The sequence below is a fragment of the Periplaneta americana genome, chromosome 3 (assembly GCF_040183065.1).
Source record: "Periplaneta americana isolate PAMFEO1 chromosome 3, P.americana_PAMFEO1_priV1, whole genome shotgun sequence".
Taxonomy (NCBI): Eukaryota; Metazoa; Arthropoda; class Insecta; order Blattodea; family Blattidae; genus Periplaneta; species Periplaneta americana.
Genome location: NC_091119.1, coordinates 46299234 through 46319108, shown reverse-complemented (window position 1 = coordinate 46319108; position 19875 = coordinate 46299234). Strand labels below are relative to the sequence as shown.

At 34.5% G+C, this 19875-nt stretch overlaps 1 protein-coding gene and 1 long non-coding RNA gene across 2 annotated transcripts in view; one reads left to right on the top strand and one right to left on the bottom strand.

The window, feature by feature from the left end:
- Nucleotides 1-596: 596 nt before the first annotated feature.
- robl (dynein light chain roadblock) lies at nucleotides 597-7431 on the bottom strand. The gene is made up of 4 exons (XM_069820470.1): nucleotides 7260-7431; nucleotides 7062-7140; nucleotides 1409-1576; nucleotides 597-1185 (listed from the first exon to the last, which is right to left on the bottom strand). The coding sequence occupies exons 1-4, from the start codon at nucleotides 7260-7262 to the stop codon at nucleotides 1142-1144; spliced, it is 294 nt and encodes a 97-aa protein (XP_069676571.1). The 5' UTR covers nucleotides 7263-7431; the 3' UTR covers nucleotides 597-1141.
- Nucleotides 7432-7974: 543 nt separating this feature from the next.
- LOC138696003 (uncharacterized) overlaps nucleotides 7975-19875 on the top strand; it is a 37688-nt gene continuing 25787 nt past the window's right edge. Inside the window, exons 1-2 of the long non-coding RNA XR_011331210.1 lie at nucleotides 7975-8158; nucleotides 14814-14990. This is a non-coding gene — a long non-coding RNA (uncharacterized lncRNA). The remainder of the gene's footprint in view (nucleotides 8159-14813; nucleotides 14991-19875) is intronic.

Here is a 19875-nt window from a genome sequence, read left to right as displayed (position 1 = left end):
TCTGGATTTTGTAATCTCAATTCTCTGATTTGTGCATCTCAGCCCTAATATAATATCTCACACAAGTGTGAATTGCACTCATTGAGGATCATGGTATAAGCCAGTGGTGACCAACCCAGCTGCTCTTACAAAGCAGTGTGTGCACTCTCGAGTAAAGAGAACAACATTGGCATTGAATACAATCTTTGGAATGATAATTATGTGGGTGATAGTTGTGCTCTGTGTGTTATCACTCACACTCACATAATCAAAACATTTAGCACACACAGCTTGAGTTTCATCTTTTGTTGCAGCATCGTGCTGAAGAATAAATATAAATATTGTATGTATATAAAATATACTGAATAGCATGACGAGTAACAAACATACAAGTTGGTTACCTCTGGTACAGGCATTGTACAGTGATATGACAGGATGTTTCTTACGGAAGTGTTTAATGTAATGATAGTAATTCATTGTTCACATTACTCAGAGATGTTGGTGTTCTTCATTAAGAAACATTCTGTATAATAATACTCTTCGAGTATGATATTAATGCCACATTTTTACAGTTATAAGAAATGCTTTTGCAGAAAGGAAAGTTGCCATACACACAATATAATTGAACTTTTCTTTATTATTTACGTTATATGGAACTGTAGTTTATTTTACAAAAAGTTATATGGTGCATTAGATTTGTAACTACATTTTAATATACATTTTAGTATTCCAAAGACGATGAAATAATGGAATATTTCTGCAATAGTTTTGTATAAAATATTTGGTGCCTAAGGCTGTGTGTTGCAATATTGTATATACTCCTACACATCTCACGTTGGAAATTAGATGTGATAAAAACTGTACTTTTTTGGAACTGTATACACAAACATTTAATATATTATTTTGTTACTGCAATGAGTGTGTATTATTTCAAACCTACAGTATCTGTAATCTTTTTAATCTATCACAGTATAAGCAATAACTGATGTGATGATTCATTACCTCAAGTTGCCAGCTTGCATTACACTATTTTTAACATACTGAAACTCATATTGAATAAATAAAAATGCTTACAGACAGAAAAACAAGAGAACATTAAGCAACATACTTCGCATTTCTTTGAAAGTTAAATCACAGTCAACTTTATATAATATAGATGCACTCACTCTGTTGGATTCTGGATGACAATCAAAATGAACTCCTTATCTGCAATAAAATTAACAAACATTTAGCGATTTTAGAAAAGACAGAATCAACTAAAACATATTTGGTTTGCTGTTTGATGTTATTAAAGACAAAGACGTGATGCATAAAAGACATTAATATGCAAGTTAAGGATCACAGGATTGTATAGTTGATTCTAGGGGTGAATGGTTGACGACATACTTTTACTTATTCAATCCAGCGAAAGAATTACCAGAAAACTTACCGGGAGCAACCATTATTTCATGTTTTCTGGAACGTATGCGAAGAAATGTGAGGTCATTGGTGGGGTCCAAGTCTCTTACTACACTTCTTGCTTTGTCAGAAAGTTGACTGATCAATCCTGCATATTGAACTGTAGTTGTATTGTCCATGGTAGTCTTTATGGGTATACCTGTGGGAACAATTAACAATTTATCAACATTTCTACGTATTTTTTTTTTTTAGTAGGTTCTTTTAAGACGCTTTATCAACATCTTTGGTTATTTAGCGTCTGAATGAGATGAAGGTGATAATGCCAGTGAAATGAGTCCGGGGTCCAGCACCGAAAGTTACCCAGCATTTGCTCATATTGGGTTGAGGGAAAACCCCGGAAAAAACCTCAACCAGGTAACTTGCCCCGACTGGGAATCGAACCCGGGCCATCTGGTTTCGCGGCCAGACGCGCTGACCGTTACTCCACAGGTGTGGACTTCTACGTATTACTGGAATGTGTTTTCATTCCTAGAACTGCTGTTTTGTTGTTCGTAAGAAGTCTTTCTGTTAATATGGATAATATAATAGAGTGTGAATTTGGGATAGTTGGAAAGGAAAAAATCGACAGGTGCACTGTTTTACTATGTATGCTGCATATCTTTACATGGAACTACGTGTGGATGGTATGAGAAATGAGAGGAGGAACATATGAAGATAAAGGGAGAACAAGGAGTATACAAGGGAATATAAAGAGAACAAAGCAGAGACGATGACAAGGGGAATAATGAGAATATGGAAAACACAAAAAGGACAAGACAAGGAGAACATTGTGAAAGCTAGGGGAATACATGGAGAACGAGGGAGGGGGTTGCGTTTTATGTGAGCAGTTCACGAGTTACCCTCACCCCATATCTAATGATTAGATTACCAGAAACAATTGGCATCCATACAGTCCTCTCTGTAGATTGAAAACTCAAAAAAGTTTCATATCCATTGTTCAAGAATTAAAACAGAAAATCAATATCCCGAATTTAAAAGAAAACCTACAAATTAAACCAAACCCTTTAACTCTATTAAATATAGAATATAATCTAAATTTAACAGAAGAAATACTAAAATCAGAAGTAAATACTAAAACAATTGTCTTTAGAGACAATTAATATTAGGTACCCTCCACAAAACTGGCTTCATTTATACACTGACGGATCCTTGATCTCCAGGGAACAAGGTGCCGGTGCAGGTGTTACGTGTTGTCTCTTCTCACTTTATAGATCTCTTAGGTGTGGAACAACAAGTTTTGATGGAGAAATCATTGCAATAAGTGAAAGTCTCAGGAATCTTCTATGCCACATCAATAAATTTAAAAATGCAGTTATATTGTCAGACTCCAAAGCAGTTATTCTATCAATAGTCTCTAAACACACACCTTCATCTCAAACAGCAAAAATAACTAAAATGCTCTCTCAATTAATATCACTCAATAAAAGAATTGTATTCCAATGGATATCATCCCATTGTGGAATCCTGGGAAACGAGAATGCGGATGCTTTAGCAAAGAAGGGCAGCACTGCTACTTACAGACCTGTTACTAAATCTACGTATTACTCTGTGAAAAGATTTATTAAATCTACATACTTAGACTTCAACAAACAAAATTTGATAACACAATCTCAATGGAAAAAATAGAACTCTCTGCATCAAAATCCACAGTTAATTCCCGATTTACCACGAAAATCGTCTGTAGCTGCATTTAGATTGGCAACAGGCCATGATTGGTTGGCCAAACACCTGCATAGAATTGGAATATATCAGTCCCCTAACTGCCCATTGTGCAACTCAAACCAAGAAATGGAATCGGAACACCTCAAAATCTGTGCTTCATTGGCTGGTCATGATAATATCTTTGAAAAATATTGGAGTGCAAGAGGTCAAATGACTTTATTGTCAAACGCCTGGCATTAGAAAACAACAACAACATATCTAATGAGGAGAAAGACGTAGTTCTATGTCAAAAGGGACAAGGGGAATACAGCAGTAATGACGAGAGGGGTTACAGTTTTATGTGACCGTCAATTCCCAAGATACCTTTTCCCCATACTTAGCGAGGAGAAAACATAGTTCTGCGTGAAAATCATAAGGGAAATTGAGTATGAAAACAGGTGAAAATAATTTATTGTTATAATGATGATTTATTAAATCTGATGTGACTAAGTTTGATCAACTAATAAAACAAAATTAATGAACTCTGTACTGAAACTGTATGAATGTATCTGTTATTTTCCTTAATGGGTATCAAGATAAGGATCCTCAACTGAGGATTTCCGAGCCCTGTTGCTGCTCCATTACAACAATCTCCACAAATCGAGTAGTAGTAGTAGTAGTAGTAGTAGTAGTAGTAGTAGTAGTAGTAGTAGTAGTAGTAGTAGTAGTAGTAGTAGTTGTAGTAGTAGTAGTGTTTTAAAAAGGCACATCAGCTACTATGGCTATTTGTGCCCTTATCGAAAATTCTTAATAAAACAAAGACATAAATAATATAATAATCAGAGTGCTAAAAGAATTAAACAGCATTGTCACGGTAAAACGAGGTACACAAATGCAGTATACACAAGATGATTTGTACAGAATCATAAAAGTGAGCAATTCTACGACCCTAGGTGGTATTCAAAACGAACAAATAAAATAATTAAACTAAGGCCACCAGAGATAAATTGTGTATCACACTTCAAAAACAATAAAATTTTATTAAATATTGGGATGTATAAAGTCGAAAATGTCAACAATGTAAAATCAAATATAAAACAACAAATGTAACCTCCGGAGTTAGAGTTAGTGGGGTTTAAAAAGGGCACGTCAGCTAATATGGCTATTTGCGGCCTTCCACAAATCGAAAAATATAGTATCTGCTATGTGACAACAGAAAGTAACAAAACAGGAGGCTAGAATTTCTTCTTAACGTGGAGAGTCTTAAGCATAAGATAGTCCAAGATGTTACCGAAGTTAAAACAAATACTATTACAGTGTAGTATCATACAACACCAATTCACTTTTATGACTCCTGCTAAAAGTATCGAAAGTGCTCTCAGAAATCATAAACATATCATCATCTACTGAGCCACAATGAAGAGTGATTTCTTTCCTAAATTGTTCATAAGAAGAAAAATCTAACTTATACTTCGAATATTTTTCAGGTAGAATCAGCTAGTGATAGGATTCCAATACATATTACTTTCTTCAGGAAGCTTTTTGGCATTAAAGTATAATGAATAAATAGCCAATGGGATTATGACAGGTAAAGGAGTAACTGACAAGCGAAGAGGAGACTATCCGATAAGTACAGTGCAAAAAGGCAACAAGTAATGGGATTTATTTGAAAACTAATAGCAACAGCCAGTATTCAAAAAGTAAAAGTAAACGGTTCTATCTACCATGTGAACTGGGTATAAACTAGCTTTTCGAAATGTGTAACAACTCAGATACACCTGATCTGAAAGTCAAGACCTTTTGTGCTAAACTTTTTAATAAAAAAAATCAATGTAGGCTCTGGAACATCTGCAAGTGACAAATGCAGTTCTTGCCTTAGAATGCATTACTATATCAATGTTGCTACAGCAGTATAAAGAAGAAGCTACCGTTAATAGTTAAATATGGGTCATCCAGATTAAAGGCTAAATTCTATAAATTAATGAAGCAAATGATAATTTTAATAAGACGTTCTCCTTTTATGTGCAAAAGGTTCAGTCTCTTCAAATGAAATATTGGCGAGGTATATGTGCCCAACATGCATTAAGCATTAAGTACTTTAAGTTTTTGTGTAATTTTCACAAGACAATCTTCTGCCATCACCAATTTCCTGAGATGAACACTGATAATAATTTCTTTCAGAATTTTTGCAGATGGCCACATTGGCCAAAATAAAAATCAGCATATGATCCAAGCCATTGCTTTCTGGTTCTCAAAGAATCTCCACCATATGAGGTACTGTATTCTCTGTTTTCCTGTTCAAGGACAATTCTCATTACTTGCCAATAGAGTTTCTGGTCACATACCAGGAGGTTTATGGGGAAGTGGGAGAAACAAGAGTGTTAGGGAAAGATTGGTAAATATTTGGTTTCAAGAACTCAGTGATAACTTGAAAGCTATTAAGGAATTTGGTGAAGTAACAGTGATTAACTTAAAGAAATGTGTGACAGGGAAGAAAATCAGTGATGTGAAAATAAAAACCGAACTCTTACTAATTCTCTGATAGTCCTTCAAAGTGTTTTATGTTATTATAAAAACATAGATATAGCTTTGCAAAATTTGCAAAAAACAGATCTATATTGTCACCATTAAGTAGAGTTAAACAAGAAAGAAAAAAAATTAAATCTTAGATTTGAAGAAAACTGAAGTCAAAGTGAAGAACTTAAAATTTTTTAGAGAGAGTCTAAGCCTTCCATGCAGCCACCTGGTGGCAAAAGTAATACTTGTAGCTGTTCTTGGGAAAATATTGTCGAAAATTGAATTCTGTTCGTAACTATTTTACAATATGCTTGTTGAATTTTCTAGATTAAAAGAAAGAAAAAAATATTGCATAGTCAGATCTGATTAGTTATATAGCAGTGTATAGTGAAAATGCATAAAATATTGAATGTGTGTAGATATTATTTACTTATTAACTAAGAACAGAATTTGTGAATAAAGTAGGCATCACTCATCGGTGCTTTAATGCAATTTAAACTTTGCTCTTCGTTTTGTACCATGGTGCATGATCAAAGCAACTTAGACATGCTACATATCATTGTACATTGAGAGGAGAGTTCTGAGGTGGAGGTTTGGAGTTTTGGAACAGAGGAGAGCAAATAGCCTATGAGGTAAGTTGTTTTGCCCTGCAATGAGAGGGAGTGAAATGTTATGAACGATCCATCACTAGTATATGGGCCTATGTAAGGACAACATATAGTTTTGTAGTTAGCAATATGTGCATGGCTTTTGGAAATGGCACTTCATGGCTACTTGGGCCTGTATAACCTATTTACTATTATGATCCACCCACGGTCTCTCAGCCTGTGATCGATGTATTAACTATCCTTGCACTGGTAACTCGCTCTTAACCTCAAATTAACAAAATCCATCTAGCAAAATCGCTTGAACCAATTTACATGCTCTGGTATCGATTTGTTACACAAAAAATAGAACCATATAATATTTTAAAGTGTAAAGTTATCAATGTATTAAATTATCTTCCAAACAGAAGAAAAATGGGCCTGACATTCACTTGTACCATTGTTTTCTTCTCTATCCTTCCATTCCTCTCTCCTCCTCTTCATCCTTAGTAACAAGTACAGTAGCTCCACTGTCAGTGACGTGACAAGGTTACAGGTAGGGTTGATAAGCAGATAGGGTAGTGTGACAATAACCCACCTGTCTGTGGTAAGGTTGGGTAGGGTTCGATGAGAAAATAGATGACAAGTAGTAGCCTCATTGTCAGTGATAGGCCTACAGTTAGATAAAAAAGAGGCCTACGGTTAGATAAAGTTTGATGAGAAGACAGATTAGTCATAAGTAGCCCACTAACATGATTACTTGTCACAATTATTTTTACATAGACTAGGTAAACTTGGCCATAAGAGAAAATAACTATTACGGCCGGTAAGATTGACTAAAATGCCCAAATCAAATGAAATAATGTATGGAATATACATTACCGTCTGAATTGACAACTATTGTGCCGACCACACCTTTATGGGATTGGATTCTCTTCATTGTTTCTTCCACTTCGCTAGCCTGCAATATGAAATAGGTACCTCTAGATTAATAAATGAACTACACATAAGCCTCCAGTAGCTTAAACTCATGACAGCTGTTAAAAAGTGTTACATTTTCATACGAGGGTATATACATACCATAGTGTACTTTTAGCCTATAAATTTAAGAACAAATAGCACTGGATTTACAATCCCACTTTTCTTGCACTGATGACAACACAAGGCAAAAAGACTGTGAAAAAACATCAAATGACACTCCTTGGATTTGTCTAATGCACTTGCGTCCAGAGCCTACCGTGCGTTTTTTTTTTTAAAGCAAGACGTAAAGCGCTGCAGCAAGACCGTTCTTTTATTACATTTGCTTCACGGTCGCTGCAGCAGCGTTGTAGCAAGCGTGCAGCAAATCAAAACTTCGCTTTACGAGTTTGCTGCACGATCCATCATGGCGGAATGTGTTTTGATCTCTTGCAACGTTTATTATTGTCAAAATCGCCTAGTAATAATAATTCCATGTCATTATCATGGAAGTCGAAATTATTTAACATGTTTGGTTCTTTTAGGGTTAAATTTATTACGGCAGAAATAGAAGCCGATATTAATTGTCCACCATTTTGCAGTCAGTTGACCTACGCTTTTTTTCGACCCTCATTTTGCTGCAGCAAAGGCCACAGTTCCCTATACTGTGCAAAGGCATGAAGCGCTTTAAAAAAAACACGCACAGCTAACCCACAGTATAGAGAACATACAATAAGGACAAATTCTGAGTGCGCATGTCACAAAACCGGGTGTATTATCTGAAACCTCCACCAGATGGATCTGCATGTTCTCTATACTGTGAGCTAACCTATCAAAAGCTTCCACTTGAGTAAGTAGTTAGAATTTCATTCGCCAGGTGACGCGATGTAGTTGCCTAAGCAACAAACAAACAAACATGACATATGGAAGGTCAGACCTGGAGTCCATTCACAATATGTTTGAAGGTAACAGTGATGCTGACAAAGATTATCAACCCAATTATGGTGATCTGACTTCATCAGGTAAGTTATTTTTGTAATAAGTATATTTTAATGGATGATTTCTTATTTTTAATTGTATTTTTTGCTAAGTTTATATAATGTGACGCTTAGGCAAGTTTGTCTCTTACATTTTTTCAAAACCCATAAGAAATGCAGAGGGTTAGGCACTATTTTTGATGGATATTTTCGTTTATATTTTCAATTAATATTTTATAATGTAAGCAAGTTTAGCTCTATTTGCATGCGTATGAAACATAATTAAAGGTAGTATTTTACGAAATCAAATCTATTAAAATCCCTTGATGAGGTTGGTTAGGCAAGTTTAGTGCTAAGTACGAATAATTGTTGTTGTTTGGCTAAAATTTACAGCTTATGTCACCACATTTATCATTTTATTTTGTCATCTTTGATGATTATGGAGTTCGGAATGGCATGCCTTCTCAATCATATCAACAATTTTCTCCCACAGACAACCAAAGTTCTTACACTCTATAGTGACAGCTGTGGAGGGCAGAATCGTAATATTAAAACAGCTCTCTTCTTATCTTACGCATTGCAAAACCATCCAACCCTTGAAGTGATCAATTAAAAATTTTTCATTCCTGGCCACAGTTTTGATATCTGTGACATAGACTTTGGAGTCATCGAGAGGTCTAAACACTATTACGAAGAAGTATATGTTCCTGAAAAGTGGGAAAGAGTAATAGCTGACGTGAAGAAAAGAAATCCAAAATTTCAGGTCCATCGTATGACTAGCGAACTATTCTATAGTTGAGATACTTTAGAAAATGAAATAAACAGAAAGATACCAGAAAATAAACAAAAAGTGGAATGGCTCAAGATTCGATGGTTACAGTTTCGGAAAGATGAACCCAAGAAACTTTTCTACAAAACATACACTGTGTCTGAGTGCATAGGTTTTGATGTGGTCGATATAGCACAGAAAGGGATCTGAGGGCTCCAATCGCGAAACTTTTCTCAGAAATTGAACCTCCTGTATTCCAGAGGTCGGCCAATCACGAAAGAGAAGAAGAAAGATTTAATGTCACTACTCAAATATATACCTCCAATTTGCCACCATTATTATCGAAGTCTGAAAGTAGAAGGAGAAGGTTTCAACAAACCAGACATGGAAGCAACTGACAGAGATAATGAATAAAGAGTTACATATTTTTCTTTGTGTTCCAAAGATTTATAGTTTGTAACTTTGTTAATTAACTTAGTCCAATAAATCGGTCATCATACCACTGACCTGCAATGATTTTAATGTCTTATACTTTTGAACCTAACTTGCATATCACACTTATTTGGGTTTCAAAATTTTTTTATGAGGGCCAGACTTGCCTAACATTGCCTATGCCACATGTTTGGGCTTGAAATATAATTTGTTTTAGGGCTAAACTTGCCTATCATTCGTTTTACAGTTAACACATTTCTGGGTTAATGATATTTTTCAACTTACTTTTTTATATGGACTAGATATATACTAGATTACGGTAAAAGAGAAATAATTTTCTTTTGACATGTGATTATTTAAAAAAATGACGTCCAAATTTAGACTTTAACTCTTTTCAGTGTAATTGTGGTTTAGGCAAGTCTGGCACTGAGCCACTCAATTATTGTTAAATTTAACTTGTGTTAGGTGATTAGCATAAGTATTAAATGTTGTATATCTGTATATATTGTATCATTATATTACAGAACAACTATTTTGATTACTTGTTAACATATTTATTATCAGACTTATAATTTATTGTGTCAATTTCTCCGGGAATTTTTGAGACAAACATAAATAACAAAAAATATGAAGACTCACCTTCATCCATGATTTTAAACATGTGAGTGCGTTCACATGCTCCGAATTAAGTGCCGCTCTATGTTTAGTAACAATGTTTCCTGCATCACTAAACACGAAAAACTTTTTTTTTTCTGTCAAGCACTTCTCCACGATCGAAATCCTAACATTTCACCAAGTTTACCTCTCAAATTCTCATATGACATAATGGAATTTGCTGCCGCTGGAAATCAGGGGTAGTCTTAGTCCTCAGTTGTTTAAAATTAGATTGTTTAGAAATATTTTAAATGCACAGAACTAGTTTTTAGGTATAATTTTTATTATTATTATTATTATTATTATTATTATTATTTTACACAGTCATTACTTTATTTTTCCATTAACACTAATATCTAGGTAATTGTCATTGTCTCAATGTAACACGTGCTGTGCTGATCATACTAATTGTACTATTCCTTTAGTTGTGAGATTATATTCATATGTATTAATTCTTTTTTTTTCTTTCCATTAACACTAATATCTAGGTAATTGTCATTGTCTCAATGTAACACGTGCTGTGCTGATCATACTAATTGTACTATTCCTTTAGTTGTGAGATTATATTCATATGTATTAATTCTTTTTTTTTCTTTTAAGTTAATACTTGTATACTAGAATCTATTTTTCTGTTTGTGATTATGTATTCAGTCTCTTTTTTTTTATTACATATATATTTTTTTATTGTAGTTATTTCAAAGTTAATGCTGATTGTGTATATGTATTCAATCTCTCTTTTTTACTCAATTATGTTTATTATTATTTTTAAGTTCATATTTGTATACTGGTATGTATTTTTTCTGTATGTGATTAGATCCTGGTTGAGTGGAAGAGAAGGCCTGATGGTCTTAACTCTGCCAGGGAAAATAAAACTATTATTATTATTATTATTATTATTATTATTATTATTATTGTTATTATAATGGAGTTTACACTTTTCACAAACCACAGAAAACTGATTTTTTTTTTCTTTATGAAACTAAACTAACTCCATATGTAGATGAAATTATTGGGGATCATCAGTGTGGTTTTAGGCGTACTAGATCGACTATTGATCAGATTTTTTGTATTCGACAGATATTGGAGAAAAAATGGGAGTATAAGGGTACAGTACATCAGTTATTCATAGATTTCAAAAAGGCGTATGACTCGGTTAAGAGAGAAGTTTTATATAATATTCTTATTGAATTTGGTATTCTCAAGAAACTAGTTCAATTAATTAAAATGTGTCTTAGTGAAACTTACAGCAGAGTCCGTATAGGCCAGTTTCTATCTGATGCTTTTCCAGTTCACTGCGGGCTAAGGCAGGGAGATGCACTATCACCTTTACTTTTTAACTTTGCTCTAGAATATGCCATTAGGAAAGTTCAGGATAACACAGAGGGTTTGGAATTGAACGGGTTACATCAGCTTCTTGTCTATGCGGATGACGTGAATATGTTAGGAGAAAATCCACAAACGATTAGGGAAAACGTGGAAATTCTTGTTGAAGCAAGTAAAGCGATAGGGTTGGAAGTAAATCCCGAAAAGACTAAGTATATGATTATGTCTCGTGATCAGAATATTGTACGAAATGGAACTATAAAAATTGGAGATTTATCCTTCGAAGAGGTTGAAAAATTCAAATATCTTGGAGCAACAGTAACAAATATAAATGACACTCGGGAGGAAATTAAACGCAGACTAAATATGGGAAATGCCTGTTATTATTCGGTTGAGAAGCTTTTATCATCTAGTCTGCTGTCAAAAAGTCTGAAAGTTAGAATTTATAAAACAGTTATATTACCGGTTGTTCTGTATGGTTGTGAAACTTGGACTCTCACTTTGAGAGAGGAACAGAGATTAAGGGTGTTTGAGAATAAGGTTCTTAGAAAAATATTTGGGGCTAAGAGGGATGAAGTTACAGGAGAATAGAGAAAGTTACACAACGCAGAGCTGCACGTATTGTATACTTCACCTGACATAATTAGGAACATAAAATCCAGATGTTTGAGATGGGCAGGACATGTAGCACGTATGGACGAATCCAGGAATGCATATAGAGTGTTAGTTGGGAGGCCGAAGGGAAAAAGACCTTTGGGGAGGCCGAGACGTAGATGGGAAGATAATATTAAAATGGATTTGAGGGAGGTGGGATTTGATGGTAGAGACTGGATTAATCTTGCTCAGGATAGGGACCGATGGCGGGCTTATGTGAGGGCGGCAATGAACCTCCAGGTCCCTTAAAAGCCAGTAAGTAAGTAGGTAAGTTATCAAATTAAACACACAACCTTCATATACCAACTCAGTACAGAAACTCCAACTGCAAAAGTACAGCGGTCGAAACAGAAGACTGGCCCCTGTTGTAATCGAATTACCAGATTTTAAAAAGAGAAGAAGGTAGTTATGCTCTCACTTGCACACAGTGTAGACATGGCTATTTTGAAATGGATGAGGGAGACGAAGCCCAGAAAAATATGTATTTCATATGCTAGGAAGATGAGCTGACAAGAAGTTGGAAGTTTTCTTGGAAAACCATAAAACTTAATAAGGGTTTCGCATTGTGTTTCAACTTTCAATAGAGGTAGACTAGGTCACTGTCCTCATATTTCCATCTCTTTCTGAAGTGTTTGTGCAAAGATTTTCCCTACACTACCTGCTTTGCAATAAAAAAATAACAGTACTATTGTGCTTTTTAAGTAAGCAATTTCCAAGAGAGGAATATCGATTAAATATTTTTGATCGATTAATCTTACAACAGAAATTGATCAATTAATCGATTAGATTAATCGATTAAATCCCACAACTCTAATTTTAAACCCATATAGCGACCAAACAATGAACAAATGCATTTGCTGACTGAATTCGGAACATGTGGACGGTACAGTGAAGATAAACCAGTCATTTGGTTTGCTTTGTATTGTGATCCATTGCTTGTCAGTACATCAAAGGAAACTGGTATTCGCTGTGGATGGGATTTGTCACTTTTTCGTAGTTTGTTGTAGCAGCAGACCGCAGTGGTTAATATACCTAATTTCATCAACCAGTACTAGTATATCAAAACTGGAATGGATTGAAGAAGATGTCATTAACAAAGGGCCGTATTTGCGCATGGGTCAACATGAGCCATGGCTCTGGATGGCAAATTTTTGGGATTAGTACCATACTCAAGCTGTGAAAATTTGAGAAATTTTATATACATGTGCATTTATGACAAACATTTTACATTAATTTTTGTATCTCCGAACAATAGGTATTTTTATACTATATGCGAACAGGATGTAATTAATTAACTAATTAATAAGAGGTAGTAAGGTTATCTGATTATAATATACCAGTCAAGGCTTTATTTCACATGTGCGTCACATAATTAAAGCTTGTAAGTCACTTAATTTTACATGGCAGCTCATAACATCTCAAAGAAAAATAATACCTGTTCTATGCAAAAATTGGTAACTTATTGGTTAAATACGTGACATTTTATTATTATTATTATTATTATTATTATTATTATTATCATCAGTTGAAATGAACTGGTACACAAGTTATATGTTTAAAATGACTGTCTGCAGTTGTTAAATTATGAAGTTTTAAGTTATTAGTATTATTAAGTTCGGATACGAAAAGAATTGAGGCTGAATTTAGAAAACAGTGAAAACTTAAAATAATTAGAAAAGAAACAAAAAGTGCTTATGTAGTAAGACACACAAAATCGAGTTGTTCAAAATGAAACTGAGGTATTCTTTAAAAAACTGATGTGAGTACATCGTCACTGTTATGTGATACATCTTCTAAACTAACAATAAGTACGATAATGAAAGTGAAATGAATGGCAGTATTGATCAGCACCCATGTAATTAAAATAATGACTGATGAGTATGGAAATGAAATAAGTAAAATTAGATCCAGCATTCTGAGCAATAAATGAAGTAACTAGAGACTATTTCACTAGTCAAGGAGTGAAACAATAGGCCCATCTAGAAGATTTCAGATCCAACAAAAAGCAGGGCGGTGATCACTGAATGTACTGTAATACATTACTGACATTTAAAGTTATATTCAATTTTATTTCTTTTGTATTATTTCCCTTTTTTACTAATTAATTTCATTTGAATATTGATTATTCGATTCTCTATCTTCATTTTGACTAATTTTCATATATTGTTATTTATGTAGAGGGGGCAACATTTCTTTAGTTGCCTGAGGTGGCAAAAATTATAAAGACAGTCCCACATCAACCTTATTGAATTATATCGGGACCAGGAAATTTTTGGAAAAATCATGGAACTCGACTGTTTGGAAACTTCGAATAAATACATAAAACTTGTATACGAATCCTCTGTTGCCAGATATTGAAGTGTTAGTGCTAATCTTTCATGAACAGGTATTGCTTCTCACCAGTCTGTCTTTCTTGCAAAGTGTTAGCCTATTTTGCATAGTAACATTTCAAAGTCTGTTGCTGAAATTCAACAGAAGTTTTAAAACTATCCCACTGAATTTAACGTAAGTAATTAAACAAGTCAATGCTTCAATTCTATACCAATTGCGACTTTTGTATAGTGGAATCTGTCACAATCACCCTTTATTTTTCAACTTCATTTTTGTTAGACAGCCCATAATAACTGCTGCACTTACTGTAATAAATCGTCTACCATTATTGCTAATAACCAGCAAACACGAATGGTCCCTGACCATTTGCTGATTATTTGTATGTTGCTCCAAACAGTGAAAGTTTGCTTCATCACTTGTTCATTGTTCGCTCCCTATGTGTGTACGCACCTTTATTGATGTCACTAATGAGGTTCAGACCTGTCTTTTGACAGTTGATAAACAAATGTAAAGTAAAATATTGATGTTTGCATTAAGGAACGCACTTGGGACAATTCTAAAGAGGCAGAAAGCTTCCATGAACAGTTCAAACTCGCAGTGCAGAATATGTGGAAGAAATCTTGTCACCTCACTTTGGTGGCATATTGCAGTTTGTGAAGGAAGGTGAAGTGCTGGTTGACAAGGGACAAGCAGATGGACTGAAAAATCATGAAAGTGAGTATCTTTGTTGCATATCATTTAAGTTTGTTACTGACACTATAGATATTAGATACTTCCAACATGTTGTTATGGCTGGTTCTACCGGTCATCAGTTTTGTTATGATCAGTTCTGACACCAAAATTATTGTGGCTCTACTTGGATAATCAGAAAGGTAATGGTTTAGCTATTATCTTAGATTGGTACTGCGTTTACAAGACAGGATCTTATAAAGTACCTGACAGTGGCGCTGTCGTCAACTCTCTTGAAACTCATTCTCGGAAGTCTTATTGAATAACATGCAAAATTATGATAAACAATCATGCAGGTCATACAAACGCTTCATAAGTTGATGTGGAGGTGTCGAGATTTCCTAGCACGAATCTGTTGACCACTGATGATGGGTCCTTCAACAAATTCCAACTTTTCTTCCTCTCGATGGATAAAATTGCTAGATTACAAAGCCTTGTGCTTGACATGGCTGTCCTGGTGTAAGTTTTTATTCGCCATGATGCAGAAAAATTCCTTTCTGCGGATGCAGTCGTGATGGGACAGATCAGTAGGCATATAATTTGTAAAACTTGGAGTAGTTCCTGGAATGCCAAACCCATGCTTATGTTCTGTAGTTTAGAATATAGGTCACACACATGTTTTGGTTTAATATTCACAGGGAACACTATTTATCTAGAAGTTCCTTGTTTATGTTCATGGTCTAAATAAACCAAATAAAATAAGGTGTCAATGAACGCATTTTTGACTTCTTATCTTAATTATTGCTCTGGATCCATGGTTTATTTTTGATGTTGAGTGTTTTCCGTAAAAAAAAAAAACCTAAAAATTCACAAATTTTTTTGGACCCAGGCCCACCCGTTGGCTGCGCCACTGACGACATTTTCATTACTTTTCCACTGTTGAGTAAGAATGCAATGATTATTTTTTGCACTAAAGTAAACAAGGTCTTATTTGCAGCTTGTTTCATGGACATTCTTTCAGGCTTGTGTTAGTTGTTCCAGATGTTGTCTTAAAATTAAGTCATAAGTGAAATGGAGATATCAGAAATAACAGAGAATATAGTTATGCAGAGTGCTAGTACAAAGAAAATAAAATTTTTTGATGTACTTCTAACTCATCGAAAAGAATACAGATCATGAGTCAAATAAATTACAGAAGACGCTTGTCTAAGTGTTGAGGATTGAGATGTTCTCAGAATATTTTACTTATAGAAAGGAGTATGATATGATATGATAATGATATATTTATTCCACCAGCTTACATTGGTCGTGATGGCTCTTCACATTTCTGTATACAGTGCCATCACTCCCTTGGATGCATGATTTTCTGTTTACGCTTTTTCTAAACCTCCGGCTATTACATATAAATGACCCTGATCACTTTTCTATCACGTCCCTCACCTCTGTTTCCCTCCCTTCTTCTTATATTTACTCTTCCCTTTCATAGTTATCTATCTTATTCTTACTAATCTCATTTAACTAAACAATGACTTCTCTCAATCTCTTATTAATTGGTCCGAACATTGTTTATATTTGTTGAACTCTTCCATAGTTGTTAACTTATTTATTCACTTGAATCACTAACATTCACTAACCACTAATTCCCATTAATCTAATCTGTATATTTTCAGACGAAGTAGTTTCTACCGTTTCATTACCTTTCCATTCCCACTTTCTTTATTACATTTGTATCACTACTTACTTATTATCACTCCCTGGTTATTACTTGTATCTTATCCTTTTTCACCATTATTCCCTTGCCTTACCATCTTTTCTGTCACTATCACTCTTTTCACTTTGTCACTTTCTTACGTTTTGTCACTCATGCCACTCATGCACCAACTTCTTAAGTTATAAGTTTTCTGTCCCTTACTTCTTCCCGCTGACAAACCTCTATTCGGTGTCCCTAATGTTACTTCATCCCTTCCGGTTCTTGTAGGATCTTGTTTCCAACTTCTTGTAGATCTCTTCAACGTTTGCTTCCAGTTTTACTACTGCTTGACTATTTTCTTCACTCTTCGCCATTATTACACTGCTACGCGATGTCGGCGTCAATGCCTCTACTACAATATTTCTCCACTGCCGAGCTCCCTCTGCACACGTCTATACTGATCCGCTGTTCGCTGTGGACTGTAGAAAGGAGTAGATTAATGAGTGAATGAAATCTAATGCCTTCCTGTGCTACATAGAATGCTCACCTGACAGGACTTATCATTGTAAATACTATGAAGTCCTACAAGAAATATTAATTGATTTTTTTTAATTAGTACAGCATAAGTTTTGGGTATTTCAGAAGTGATGCATGTATTTGCAATAAATTTAGAACCAATATATCTCAACTTGAATTAGAAATAAACAATGATAAAGATGCAACTCAGATACACAATTTGAATAGGCAAAAAACCACAGTGACTCAAAATGAACTACATAAGAGGAAAAGAGATACTTTGTATGAGATAAAATGTTCTGAATGTTTGGATACCTTTCAAATCCAAAAAGTCTATGATTAAGGAAGCGTTCAATTGTGTTGATCACAAATTAATTTTATCAAAATTAGAATTTTATGGTATTCGAGGGAATACACTAAATATTTTTAGAACCTATCTTCATGGCAGAAGGCAATTAGTCTCAATAGGCGAAAATTGGTCGTCTCTCCAGTATACATATGGTGTTCCACAAGGCCAGTAATTAATTGGTCCACTGCTATTCTTAGTAGCAATAAATGATCTTCCTAAATTCATTAAAGCTATAACACTTATGTATGCTGATGACACTACATTCTTATGTTCTAGCTCTACTCTGAATGAATTACATGCTCTAACCAATGATATTCTATCACAGATGGCTTTATGGTTTGAATCTAATGGTTTTTTGCTTAATCAAGAAAATACTATCAACATAACTTTTACCCTAAATCATATAATAAAGAAGGACAACATACAAAACTATACCAAATTTCTAGGACTTTTTATAGACTCCAGTTTAATATGGGAAAAACATATCGAATATATATGCACAAAATTATCAAGAGTTATATATTTATTAAAGAAATTAGTGACTTGTGTTTCTCAAAATTATTTAAGATGTGCCTACTTTTCGTTCTTTCAGTCGATAATTAGATATGCCTTAATTTTCTGGGGAAATGGTAGCAAAATTGGGAATGTTTTGATTTTGCAAAAGAAAGCCATTAGAATTCTATGTCAAACTATCTTGAACATTGTCGACCTCTTTTCAAACAATCACAGATATTAACTGTCATAAATTTATATATATACGACCTAGTCCTTTACATTCGACAAAATATAGACAATTACTCATTAATAGCCAATATACATGATCATGAAATTAGAAATAGTGAACAAATTAATATTCCATACTGTAGATTACATAAAACTAGTATAAATTTTTCTGTCATGGGGATGAAATTATATAATAAGCTTCCCAGTCAATATTATAAGTTACCAACCAATAGTTTCAAAGCTAGATTTTATAATTGGCTTTTAATTAATCCGGGGTTTTCCCTCAACTCAATACAAGCAAATGCTGGGCCCTGGACTCATTTCACCGGCATTATCACCTTCATTTCATTCAGACACTGCATAACCTGAGATGTTGATACAGCATCGTAAAATAACTCGATAAAAAAAAGAAGTATTTTATGGATGGGGAGAATTTCTGAATAGCTACTGTAAAAAGAAAGCCCTTACGCCTAGAGGTCGATTGCAATCTACAATATAAAATAAGATACTGTACTAAAAATATGATCCTGATTATCATCAAGCAGATGATATGAAAGCTATATAGTGAGTTTCTATTTTATTTGTCAAATTTATTTTATCTTTAATTTTATTTATCGCATTTTAATTTCAAATGCTATTAAACATCCAAATTAGTCTATAATAGTCATTTTTGTTTAGGTGAGGGGTTTGGACTTTTTCCATTGCTGGTTGTCACAATAAAAAAAAACCTACTGTTGGAATCGTTACGTACAGCTATTCTGTATGACTGTATAGCTGTACGTAACAATCGCAACAGTAGGTTTTTTCCTTTCTCTCCTTCCTTCCACCTGAAGATGAAGGGAGAACCACCCTTCGAAACGTTGTCTTAATTTTTTGATTGTGACAACCAGCAATGGAAAAAGTCCAAACCCTTCACCTAAACATTAATGATCCACCATTGCTTTCCAACCCCTCATTTAGATCAATAGTCATTTTCTAACATTATTTTAATTATATTTCAAGCCACTGAAAAGAAATCAGAAGAAGAATAATGCGAAAGAGTTGAAAATCTTCAACCGCTTTATATGATGACATATTTCAAGTCCCGTGCTGTAACGTTGTGGTCTCAGATGTCCTGCCTAAGACTCGCGCTACGGAATGCGTGCTGGTTCGAGTCCTCATGGGGGAAGAAATTTTCTCATGAAATTTCAGCCAGTGTATGGGACCGGTGCCCACCCAGCATCGTGATGCACTCGGGGAGCTACGATAGGTAGCGAAATCCGGTTGTGAAAGCCAGCTATAATGGTTGGGTGGATCATCGTGCTAACCACACAGTACCTCCATTCTGGTTGGATGATCGTCCACCTCTACTTCGACATGTGGACGTGAGGCCAGCAGCCGGCTGGTCAGTCTGGGCCCTTCATGGGCTGTAGCGTCAAGGATTATTATATTTCAAGACGGCAACATTCAATGACTTTCAAATAAAGAAGCAGTTCTGCAGTCTTGCAGTACAAGACCAATGAAAGGAAAACGAGAATTATATTTTGGAATTATATATAAAATGGTCAAAAGCAAATTAAATATCTGAGGTAGAAGTGATGTTTCACTATAATGCACGCTGTATCCCATGTATCTCGAAGTTTCCTATTTGGACCTTGATCGTTCTTATTTTG